Below are 13,010 nucleotides of genomic sequence, written 5' to 3'. Positions count from 1 at the left end.
CCTAGAAGCTTGAGTATCACAATCAATGGAGTAATGCTTATACTATGTTTACATTTACGAAATCCACTCGATTTCAATTGTCAATTCCATTGCTCAAACGTCAAATGAAATCCAATCGATTTCAGATGAGTTTTCATTTGACGTATACACAAAGGAATTGACAGATGAAATCGAGTGGATTTCGTAAATGTAAACATATCATTAGTTTACATTCATCGTCGTTTCGTGATTTCGAAGGCGTTTCGTGATTTCGCGCGAAATCAAGCTAAATTTGTCATGATTTCGCATACAAAAATAAAATCATCTCATTTCATGATTTCAGCGAAATCAACATCGAAATCACAGTACACATGATATACAACCCTGTTCTTGCCTAAAAAAGTACCAAAAGTTGCAACACTTTTCACGTATTACAATAAACAAGGTAGATGGTCTATTGCTGCAACAAAAAAATTTTAGTATCAAAATTTGTAAACAATAGCTTCGTTCCCGTACTTTTTAATGGTAAAACTCGTAAAAGAGAGAACTGCAAAAAAATTGTTCACACACAAGTTTTTTGAAATAGTTCGGGAACGGAAAAATCGAAAATACGTCAAAAAAATGGAACAAATGTCAAAGTCGATGTATCAGCCAATCAGACGCCGGCAACCATGTTACTATTTTTTTACTCGCCCAAATTTGTCGTGTAAAAAGTTTTTAAAGAGAGCGTTATTCAGCGCCATTTTTGTTTAAAGAGAAGTGAACATTTTACAACTTTTTTGTGTACGGGTACGCTTTTTCGAGTAAAATGTGTAAAAGTCGTAAAAATTGTAAAAACTTTTTAGTTCTGGAACACAGCTAATGTGAAAAAAATATTAGTCCCAATTTACATTAGGCGAGTTTACTTGCGGCAATTGTCAGTTTGTAGGTGAGAGAGGGGGCTGAGAGGCAAAGGGTTACCATATGCCTCACCTCTCTCTCCATCAAACTGACAATTGCCGCAAGTAAACTCGCCTAATGTAAATTGGGACTTAAATTACTTTCATGGTACAAATATACAGGTAGCCGCATCAGCAAGTGTTGGTAACATAAGGTGTCAAAATTTGACATCAATTCAATGCAGTTGACACATTATGTTACCATCAGCTGGCATGATAATGCTACCTGTATTATTGTACCATGATTACTTTGTTGCAATCATGGTACAATAATAAAGGTAGCATTATCATGCCAGCTGATGGTAACATAATGTGTCAATTGCATTGAATTGATGTCAAATTTTGACATCTTATGTTGCCAACAATTGCCGATGCGGCTACCTGTGTATTTGTACCATGGTTGCAATGCTATTTTTCGTTGTGTTCCCGTACTTTTTTAATGGTAATGTTAGAAAAAAGAGCGAATTGCCAAAAATTGCTTCCCCATACAAATTTCTTAAAAAATACGGGACGGAAAAATGGCGGAAACTACATGAATGCCAAAATCAACGTATCAGCTATCATATAAGATGAAAATACTTGCTGCTAGTTTCTACTAGGCCAAAATTGTATGGCAGAAAACAGGAGAAGAAGGAGCTATTCGGCGCTATTTTTGTTTAAAGAGAAGTGCAAGTCTTGTAGATTTCGGAGTACGGATATGAAAACGGGAATAGTACTGCAAGTAAACACAAAATCACAACAAGTGGGTTTGTTTGCCAATACCAATGTTGAGCATTTTATAAAAAACACGAAAAATGAATGAAGGGCCAAGGTTTCTTCATATAATCGAGTTGTGGATATGATAAAATGTTTGTTTCAACGAAAAGCTGACAAATTTCTTCCATACAAATGTTCTATAAACTATTTTAAAAACCACTGAATTCGATTGCTTTTAAAATTGTTTGGCATATTATTCAAACAGCACACACACATACAAAGATTGTGTATATTGTGTTGACGTTTTAGGAACAGTCGAAAGAAAAAAAATTAAATTGACATGAAGCTTTAGCTAACCTTTCTTATTAAACCATGAGCATAACTTTTATCTATCAAAATTTATTATTACGATGTCTCAACGATAAAATCATTTTTTTATTTTTTCATTTGTTAGTACTATACACAATTAATACCATATATAGATAATTTTACAAAAAATTTCCAAATAAAGTTGTAAAGTTCTATATTTTTATATTTTTGATGCATGGTAGAATAAGAAAAGGTAGCAGCAATACACAGCTGACTGAACTGGGTTGTAACGTTAGTGTCAAATTTCATATGACATTTTATACATTTATTTCTATTTCGATGTACATTAGGGACATATATTTTTTGAGAAAAAAATATATCATTCGGAAAAAAACATTTCCCAGAAAGACTTCTTCATATCAATGATACAATGTTTGTTAATATGTGAGGTATTTTGTTAAAATTTAAAAAAATAAAGCCCTAATAAACATGTGCTTCTTTGATTTCTAAAACAAAACATTGAAACAGCTTCTCCTTTTTCTATGAATTTCCAGCGACCCCAAACTTTTCTGCAAGAATTCTACTTTCTGCGAGAATTTATGCATTTAGTGGAATGATGTGGAAACATAAAAATTGAAAATGTAACGAATTTTCATTCATGTTTTCCAAAATATTGAACCAAATGTGAAAAATTATTAGTTTTTTAAATTCCAATAATTTATAGACATTTCCTTGTTTTGTTTACAAATACAACAGGCAGTAACGTTACAAACAAAAACAAATTCCTTTGTGGTTGTTGTTCGAGTTGTATTTGTTGTAGTATTAACCATGGTAGAATAAAGTAAAGGTAGGCCACAGCTAACAGCTGATTACAATTTTTTTCTTTTTATGGCCTAATCTGTCAAAAGCAGGGTTGACATTTTGTACTGTTTTTGACATTATGCAATCATAAAGGTAGATGTATCGCTGAATTGTTCCAACAAAAAACTTCTGCTGTAACACTATGGGCTATTATTACATGTGTTCTTATACTATCTGATGCCATTAAAAATATAATTTTCACATTGAAAGTTAATGACAAGAAGGCCCTCCTTGAAATTAAATCATCACTTTTATCTTTAAGTTAACCGGAACGCTATAAATCTGTTCGATAAATCGAAACTCTTACAAAAGAAGACTTATACTATGTTTACATTTACGAAATCCACTCGATTTCAACTGTCAATTCCATTGCTCAAACGTCAAATGAAATCCAATCGATTTCAGATGAGTTTTCATTTGACGTATACACAAAGGAATTGACAGATGAAATCGAGTAGATTTCGTAAATGTAAACATAGTCTTATATAATAATGGGGGTATATCTTAAAATTGAAAACAAGGACAAAAAATGTGTATTCGCGTGGCAAAATAAAATTGTTGATTTTTTTAGCAAAACTTACGAATGAACGATTTATCAAATATTGATATTAATTTAAATTTGTTCCAAAAGTACGGGAATGTAAAAATTACAATTTTTGTAAAAATTCTGCTGACATTGATCTGCAAATCGGATGCCAGCAATCACGATGTCAGATTAGCCAAACTTGTCAAGTAGAAAATAAGTGAATGACATTTTTCACTGTCATAAGTTTTGGAATAACTTTTACTATTTTTGGAACACTTTTCCAACAAGAATATTCTGGAGCCTAGCTAAAGAAATGTTTTTACACTATATGGCACTTTTAAGTCCCAATTTACATTGGGCGAGTTTACTTGCGGCAATTGTCATTTTGTAGGAGAGAGAGGTGAGGCATATGGTAACCCTTTGCCTCTCAGCACCCTCTCTCACCTACAAACTGACAATTGCCGCAAGTAAACTCGCCTAATGTAAATTGGGACTAACATATAAAAAGTGAAGCTCTAAGTTCCATATGTTTTTGTAATAATAGCTATGCAGGTACATCTACCATTATTATTGTACCATGGCTGCAGGGTGGCATTTCTCAGTGATTTTCATACCTGGCCTACCTCTACTTTATTGTACCATGGTATTAACTTTACCTTATATTTGTTCTACCATGTTTTTGATGATTAATTCAATTCACAACGACTTTAAAAAGTCATGTTCGATCAGCTGCGCATATGCATCTACCTTGATCATTGTGATATGTTTGAAATCAACAAAAAATAAGTGTAAACACCGGGGTGTATTTCAGGATTTCGTGAAATCCAGTGGATTTTGGAGCGCTAGTGTAAACTTGGCATACGGCTCAGTCAAACAAACAAAATAAAGTATCTTGGGGTAACCATAACTAGCAGTGGTAGCGCGAAAGTCCATATTAATGAATCAACAACGGCAATGAAATCAAGCTGTAGTTTTCTGAGGATCTTGAATGGATGCAAATTTGGAGTTAAGCCGATAAGAGCCCTGTATTTTTATAAAGCGTATGCGAGATCTAAGTTGGAATACGGTGCAGCGGCGCTGTCAAATTTGACGAAAGAATCCGAGAGAAAGTTAAAGGTTTGTACACAAGAGAAACTCAGAAAGGACCTTGGACTGATAAGATCTACGCCGGTAGAAATAATATATAATATGGCAACGGAACTGCCACCACATTATCGTTTCCAGCTCGCAACAGCCAAGGAGCTGGTAAAAGCGGTCGCGTATGATTTGCCGTGCATTGATCTTTTAAAATCAAAGCCTCCAATAAATACCAGATACGCTATGATATGGAGAAAGTTTGAAACTGTGCTCAATAATGTGGCTCTTATTAAAGTATATTCCAGTCCAGCTAGTAAAATTTCTATCTGCGACAACTTTTTTAACAACATGGTCAAAAAAGTCAGAAGCCAGCCAGGAAATGATTTTCCAATTAGCCACGGAAAAAACAAACAAGTTACAGGAAGCCGGTTTTGAACTGTTCTTTACGTATGGTTCCGTAAGCAATAACTTAACCGGAGAAGCTTTTGTACATATAAACTCTAACATCACTAAATATTTTTTTGTGGAAAAAAGACTTTCATCTATGTCCCGGGCCACACTAGAATAATTTCACTGAAATTTTAACATGAAATTATGAGTCTCTAGATTGAGTTCCATAGTAGAGTAAAATCATGAAATGGCTGTAATGTGGAATTCGGCCTAAGAACACCTAATTTCATGAAATTTTTTAATGAAATTTACTTTAGTGTGGACCTCCCGGTCTGCGGAATTAATAGCCTTCTTGCAAGTAGTGTTATATGCCGAAGAGAATAATTTCAGGAAATATGCTATTCTTGCAGACAGCCTAAGCGGTATGCAAGCGCTAAATAATAAGAAGCACAGGAATTTTCTCGTCCAAGAATTGATCAGTAAGGTAAATAATCTGAATATTGTTATTGAATTTCATTATATTCCAGGTCATTCAGGTATTAAATACAACGAAGTGGCAGACAGGGCGGCAAAAAATTCAATTAATGAAGGAATTAGATTAGACATTATGTGGACGGTAGGCGATGCAATCAATGAAAAAGCAAAGAATCTCTGGGATGAGTGGGCTGTAGAATATGCCGAGAAATCAAGAAATGGTAACTCACATTTTTATAGAATTTTTCCGAACTTATTAAAAAACCTTGGTTCAAAGACTCAAACTTATCACCATTTGTTCAAAAACAATTGAATAGAATCCTATGCGGTCACTGTTTTTGTAGAAGCACGCTAGCCAAAATGAGTGTCGTCGAAAATAATGAATGCGAAGTGTGTAGAATAGAAGAAAACGCTGCGCACATAATTTTCAACTGTGCAAAATATGACTATCAGAGGAGGCACTTGCCTATGTTGTACGACTTCTTTACCGTTGAAGATTTCATGCAATCACAAGGCTTAGAGGGTCTAACCACTGTACGGAAATTTCTCAAAAAAGCTGAGATTGACTTGTAATCTGGAGTCACAATGATTTTGATAAATAATGTAGACCAGGGGCTCAATTCTGTTTCTATGAAAATGTAAAATGAAAACTTTTATAAAGGAGAAAACTGTCATATGAAAAAAATTATAAAGGAAATATTTTTCATTTCAAATTTTCATAGAACAAGAATCCCGCACCAGGTCTACGCAATTGGTGATGGCTCTTAACCTCCATTAACACCTAAGGAGCGAAACTCCTAACTTAACTGCGGAAAAAATAAGAGAGAGTGTATACATTTCTAAAAATTTGTTATAAAATAAAGAAATAAATAAAAACATAAGTTGCGAACATTTTTCCGGTAATTCACGAGACGGAAATTTTTAATGGAGTGGAGTCTATGTCGAAAGCTGAACTAGTGATGGGAAGGCAACATAAAAAACCTTTAGGATGATGAAGCAAAATCAGATGTGCTTGGATTAATTGGAGAACGGAGAAAGTAAACTCAAATGTGATTGAATTTAATGCAAACTTATTTTAATTTGTGTTTATATAAATCCATTGAGTTTCTACCTTTTTCCAGATAAAAACAACATAAATTCCTATGCACGCGAGCTAGACATTCGAACGTTGGATGATGTCCATGGCACAATTACCCAGGTAGTGGCATCGTAAAATTTTGAATATGTTATGTCAAAAGTTATGTCTTTATGTTGTTGGGGAAATTACAACAAAAATATTTTTTTATAAAGGGATTTGACTTTTCATATTCGATCAGCTGGTGTGATACCACTACCTGGTAGTTCTGCCATGATGATGTCCAAGTCAAACGTTGGATATATTTCGGATTTTAAGGCCTGGGTACATAAGCTGCCTCGCCTGGTTGCCTTACATTCCTACTTCATTTCTTATATAACATAAAATAAAAGAATAAAGAAGGCCGAGCCAATTTCGAACTAGGTAGCCCTTTTCTTCTTTATTCTTTTATATTTGTTATGTCAGAAACATGATGAAATTATAAGGTGGCGTAAAAAGGCCAGCTGATTGGTTTCAATCTGTCTAATATTTTGTTATTGTGAATAAATTGTATGAAAACGTAAACAAACATTTTGACATATTGAAGAATTTTCGGCCAAAATAGAGTTGTTGTTGTGCTACTTACGTGACCTGTTAAATAGATCTTGGTCAGAAAGTAAGTCGACCAGGCGAGGCAGCTTATGTACCCAGGCCTTAACCCTGCGTTTACAAATGACAAGACAGTTGACTTCATGTATTGATTGTCAAATTCCCACAACTTGCCTGTGTGACGTAGGCGTCCAGACAACTGCGAAAACAGTTGTAAAATTATGAATGAAAATCGCCGATTTCTTTTTGTTTTCCTTTTACATATTTTGTTTTGTACATATTTGTTTGTTTTCAGCACATTTGAATTATCATCTCACTTCTTTTTAACAAAAATGTCAAAAATTTGTCAACCCGGCTGTCTGTGAAAAACTGATGGACAGCTGTGAGACAAACGACAAATGTATGCATGTGTTAGTAAATCAGAGTTGTATTTGAAGACAAATTGTCTGGTGTAAACGCCTAGTAATTGTGCCATGGAAAAGTACATGTACACTCCTATTATTAGCTGTGTTCCTTTACTTACCTGAGGTTACCATTTTAACCATTTGTTACCATTTTTAACCTGCAAAGCGTTCCATAACCCCGAAAAGTGGCAAAACTGGAAGAAGAGAGTGAGAGGGGAGAGAGAGCGAAAATGGCTTTCTCTTCTACCACAGGCTACCAGCAAAATTTCTGCAGGTAGAAAATGGCAGAACTGATTTTTCGACTTTTGTTTGACGATTATTTCACAAAATGGACGAAAAACCGAAGAAAACGTCGAACACTGACAACACTAAATTAAAAACTGTGAAATAAAAGACGAAAATTGATTTTTTTATGTTTTTTTCTGACATAGCTGCCGGATCTACCATTTTTCCGTTCCTTTACTTTTCTGGTAAAAATGTTCATAAGAGAGCAATTTTGAACAATTTTGACACTTTTCTCTTTTACCACTCATGGTAGAATAATAAAGGAAATTTCATGCTAACAGCTGATTAAATTTTTTTTTTCAAAATTCGAATTTGAAGTACGTTCATTGTCAAAGGGTATTTGACAAAGCAAACTGAACATGTATGTGTGCACATACACAAATGTCAGTAAACATTTAATTTCCAATTGATTTTTAAATTAAAATTAAACAAAAAATTTTCTAAAATATGGATTCAAAAAAGAAAAATAAACAACCGTCCGCTGCTCCCGCTATTAGTGTCTCTAAGATCAACCTTTGCAAGAATCCCACATTTATCCAGCCTGTTATGATTCGGAGAAACTGTTTTGTTATCCCAAGTGAACTATTTGACGAAGCCACCTATAAGAACTCCCTTTTACGGAAATGAAGTCGCCTCAATCCGTGTCGATTGCGTGACATTCCGGTATGCAATAATGAGCAATCTCCGTGAGGTTTACGACTGTTCCATTATTGTCATTAAGGATTTCGATGAAGAAACCCCATATTTGGATGTCGTCAAGGATCACTTAAGACAAAGCTGCAATGGTGTTTAGTTAAGACACCCAAAAAAACCAATCCCAATAAAAGTGGCTAAGCCATTAATAAAATAGATATAAAAAGTTAAGAAGTGAAGATGTTTTTATTAAAAAAATGGTTGTGCTAGTTATGGAGAACGTTGTTGTTTTAAAAAGATGTCTGCAACCATTCGTTTTCCTCGTAGATTCAATACTGAATCAGCTATCTTGGGACCAATGTTATTGTTTCTATTGGCTGTTTTGACAGTACATATACATATGTCTGTGAGTTCATTATTCTGCTTTGGAATGTGGGAATGTGGCTGCTTCGATGGGTTGTAACCACAAAGGTACTGGAGTTAGTTGAGTAGATTTGGCAGGGCAGTTGAAAAGGTGCAGATGTTTTGCACGGTGTCTCGATCCTTGCCCTATAAGAATTCATAAAGTTTGTGCCAAACTACTCTGTTTTGTCGTAGCTGCTGACGCTCCTCAGTTGCGAAAGATATGAGATGTTCTCCGAGGACCGCATTCATACGATAGTTGTTTATGGCATCAGCGACTGTATCCTGCTTGATAGTCATGTTGATCTAGGGATTCTCTCCATTGCGTTGCACTTATATTCGCGGACCACACTGACGCTACATAGCTTACTACAAGGGTTCTTTATACTGCCGGCAAGGACTTAAGGCCTGCGTACATAAGCTGCTTTGCCTGATTGCCTTGCTTTGCTGCTTCAATAAAAAAATAAAAGAACAACGAGGGCCGACCCAATTTCCAACTGGTGGCAACCCAGTTCGAAATTTCGTCTTTATTCTATTATTTTTATTACGTCAGAAATGAAGCAGGTAAGCAAGGCAATCAGGCAAAGCAGCTTATGTACGCAGGCCTTTAAAGACCATGTTTCTGGATCTAAGATAGTCGCAGATAGCTGCGGCATGCACGGCCGACATCAACATGCTGCCAAAGCATTTAGGGGTCGGAATTCAACTACAACCGACGATGACTATTAACTCTGTTTTCACCTCTGCCGTACATGTGGCCGTAGATTTACTGGGGGATATTTGCATATTTCTCGTAAAGAAAAAGGAGGTAAGATCAGTTGCATGTTTGTACACAAAGGCAATTGTTGTTACGGTGTTAAATTGTTCGCTAATTGTATTGACAATTAACAATTCTTGCATTTTCATTTGCTGTTGTTCTGGTGTTGCTAGTCCCGGACCACTATTCAGCAATCAAGCAATACGTTGCAGACGAGAGAGGTACTGGCAGAAGAATTGCTACATGTAATATTGATAATGTGAAAATCCAAAGAAACACATTTTCCTGTAAAAGTAACAAGATATTCTCGTAACAGGTAAATCTGGTAAATCTGCAGCAAGGGATGAAGACTTTCCCATGTTAAGAAAGGCCTCAAACAAATACTTACATATTGATTTCCGCTAATTTCTTCTTCATTTTTAAAGTTTTCAGTTTTCTTTTTTATTTTCTCAAAAATATGTAACTTCCAGAAAATAAACTAAATATATTTTGTTTTTGTTATTAAATGTCATATTGTTTTATTGTTGTTCTGTATTTGACACGCTCCCGTACAGACATTCAGGGTTGTATTTACCTAAATTTGACAGATGCGACTACCTTTTATCATTCTACCATGTTTACCACTCTTACCATTAAAAAAGTAAAGGAACAAAGCTATTGCTATGTATATTACGATAACCTTGGCAACTCTGCATAACAGCTGTCTTTTGTTTATTAATTTATTATATCAACTTGGACAAAAATATAAAAATACAATATTTTTTCGAAAATATGAATTAGAAGTTATTTATTATACGATTAAAGTAGTCAAAAAATGAATCGATTAGTTTTTCCAATATTAAAAACCAAAGGTCGCCTCTCTGGTACAAATTTCATTTTGGCGAAACAAGTGAATCGTAATTTTGGATGTGTAACGACACAGAACAAATGGATATTGACTGTTAAATCCGATCAAGATGATATTCGAGGTCACCATATTTCTAAACGTTTTAATTCCACGACAGCACCTGCCGTGGTCGACTCAGCATCCACTATTCCTGCTGTTGATGCAGGGTTTTTTGCAAGCATGTATCAATCATTATCGTCAAGTACACCAGTCATGATGATGCAAGAAGGACTTATAGAAATTCATGATTTCACTGGTTTGCCATGGTGGCTATCGATTGTGACGTCTACGATTCTATTTCGTAGTTTGGTGACATTGCCACTGACCGTCTATCAGCATAAAATAACAGCCCGCCTTGAAAATATATCCCTTGAAATGCCGGCCATAGTTGAAGAGTTGAAAAAGGAAGCTGCAATGGCTATGAAGAAATTTCAATGGACAGAACAACATACGAAACTTGTGTATCAAAGATCGGTAATGATTGTTTTTTTTTTTCTTTTCAATCTTTAAAAACAACAGAAAAATGTTTTGAGTTTTGAGCCCGGAGCCGGATTATGTTTACATCTACCTAATATAGCCCTTGAAGTACTGAATACTACTGTGTATTACCTTGAGCGACTGTGAAAAATGAGAAAAAGATCAAGGGTACTTAGGGAACATTTAAGGCCCATATCTCAGGAAGCAAGAAAAATTATTTGTATTCAGGACTCCAGGAGAATTAAAGCATACAAACTTACGGGTCTGAACCCATATTTTCTTATTTCTTCTAGATTCGAAAGCAATGGACCAATCTAATTGTCCGCGACAATTGCCATCCTGCAAAAACATTTATTGTTCTGTGGGCCCAAATACCGTTGTGGATCTTTCAATCGATGGCCTTACGTAACATGATTAATATGATGCCCGACCCAACGTCACTTCAGGCACAAATTGTTGTAACCGAAATGACAATCGGAGGCTTCGGATGGATTCCAAATCTTACTGTCGTTGATAGTTCGTATATATTGCCAGTTGCTCTCGGTCTCATTAATTTGGGAATAATTGAGGTAAGTGTATTGTTTGAATATCCACTCCTAATTGAACATTTGTGCTAAACGCCGACATCAAAATAGATTTCCATTCTAATTCTGAGAATAACGATCAAAAAATCCCATAAGCCAATTCCTTTCGATTGCCAACATTCGTAAATATTTAATAGCGCTGGAAGAGGGGATTGGATAGCTCAATGCCTTACACGGTAAATGAAGACACCCCCAGGATTAGTTCGATAGGCATTCCCATCGTGTCGCCTGGTCTGACCAATGACGTCAGTTGGCAAACTATAATTTCTCTGCGGTCAGACCATCTCCATGAGGTGACCACCAGACTTCATCATCCCTGAACGCCACACTTTTATCAATCGTCGGAATTAATAACTGCCCTAGATTCAGGTAGTTCTCCAATCTCCAATTCAGAGAAGCGCTCAACCCTTCTGATGTTCATGTTGAAGAAAGGATTTTTTGGGACAGCCTCAGCAGCCGCAGATATGTCGAACTCTGCGTCGTATTAGATGAATTTTATGAACTTCCTCCCCAGCATCAGAAATAGCTATCCAGTTGCCAATACTCAACATATAATATAAAAAAAGCTGAATTAGCATCTTTGTTTTAATATACTCGTCGATAGTAACCGAATCCGACTACTAACTCCCCCAAGATTGTAGGGGTAACATTCGTCAAACTGAGATGTAGGAACAAGGTCCTCAAGTCAGACTATCGTGTGAATGCGGTTCTCGGAGTACATCCTCCATATATCGCAGCTGAAGAACATCAACTACCACGGCAATACAGATTATATTTTACTCGAATTAGTGGACCGATGGGGTATGAATCACATTGGGGATGGATCACTTCAGACCATAGATTTGAAAACCGATCTAACGAGCAACTCAAAGCACTGTGAGGAGAGCTTACATTCAGTCGGGAATGCGTTCTATTATCCCCATCTAAACAGATATTAGTTACAAACAGATTCCTTCCTGTTTTTTTCCCCCGAAAATATGTTTTTTATTTAAACTCAATTTCCTTTTTTTCTTCTTCCTTTTTTTCAGATACAAACAATGTTAAAAAATCGTCCACCCACACGTTTTCAAAATATCATCAGCAACGTATTTCGTGGGCTTAGTATATGCATGGTTCCTGTAGCGTGTACTGTGCCATCCGGCCTTACGGTATATTGGGTAGCTTCGTCTACTTATGGTCTTGTGCAAAATCTAGTCTTGGCATCACCTCGTGTTAAACGTGCCCTAGGTATACCAAAAACAAAAAATGAATTAGAAGATCCCTACCAACACTTGTGGATGAGAACAAAGCAACGTCTCGGCTTAGAAAAGAAACCAACCACAGCACAGAGTGTAATTTCAGATGCCATTGCATCGAGTAAAACTTCCAATAAAGAACAAGAACAAAAACCACATAAGCCGATGAAGTGAAAATAAAAGTAATAAAAGTTTTGTTTGTTGTTTTTAATACATTTTGTTTTATTTTGTGCAATAACTTAAGTATACATTGCATCAATTCCTTAATTAATGGGAAAATAATTGCAAAATGTTTAAATATTGTATGTGCGTGTCTATATGTATGTATGTAATGTTTGTTCTTGGTACTAGTCCATATGCTAGCTGTTTGATGTCATTCATTCAATGTTTTCTTGGTTCACGTTTTGCTAATTAAACATCTCAAGTACTAAGTT

The 13,010-nt window shown here is 35.5% G+C and overlaps 1 protein-coding gene across 1 annotated transcript; it reads left to right on the top strand.

The window, feature by feature from the left end:
• Positions 1-10,058: 10,058 nt before the first annotated feature.
• Positions 10,059-12,787, top strand: LOC141404299 (cytochrome c oxidase assembly protein COX18, mitochondrial). The gene is made up of 3 exons (XM_073987769.1): positions 10,059-10,754; positions 11,051-11,326; positions 12,370-12,787. The coding sequence occupies exons 1-3, from the start codon at positions 10,209-10,211 to the stop codon at positions 12,748-12,750; spliced, it is 1,203 nt and encodes a 400-aa protein (XP_073843870.1). The 5' UTR covers positions 10,059-10,208; the 3' UTR covers positions 12,751-12,787.
• Positions 12,788-13,010: the final 223 nt, after the last annotated feature.

This window comes from Musca autumnalis, unplaced genomic scaffold, assembly GCF_047663935.1.
Source record: "Musca autumnalis isolate F117 unplaced genomic scaffold, ASM4766393v1 scaffold_4, whole genome shotgun sequence".
Taxonomy (NCBI): Eukaryota; Metazoa; Arthropoda; class Insecta; order Diptera; family Muscidae; genus Musca; species Musca autumnalis.
This window is presented reverse-complemented; position numbering and strand designations above follow the sequence as displayed.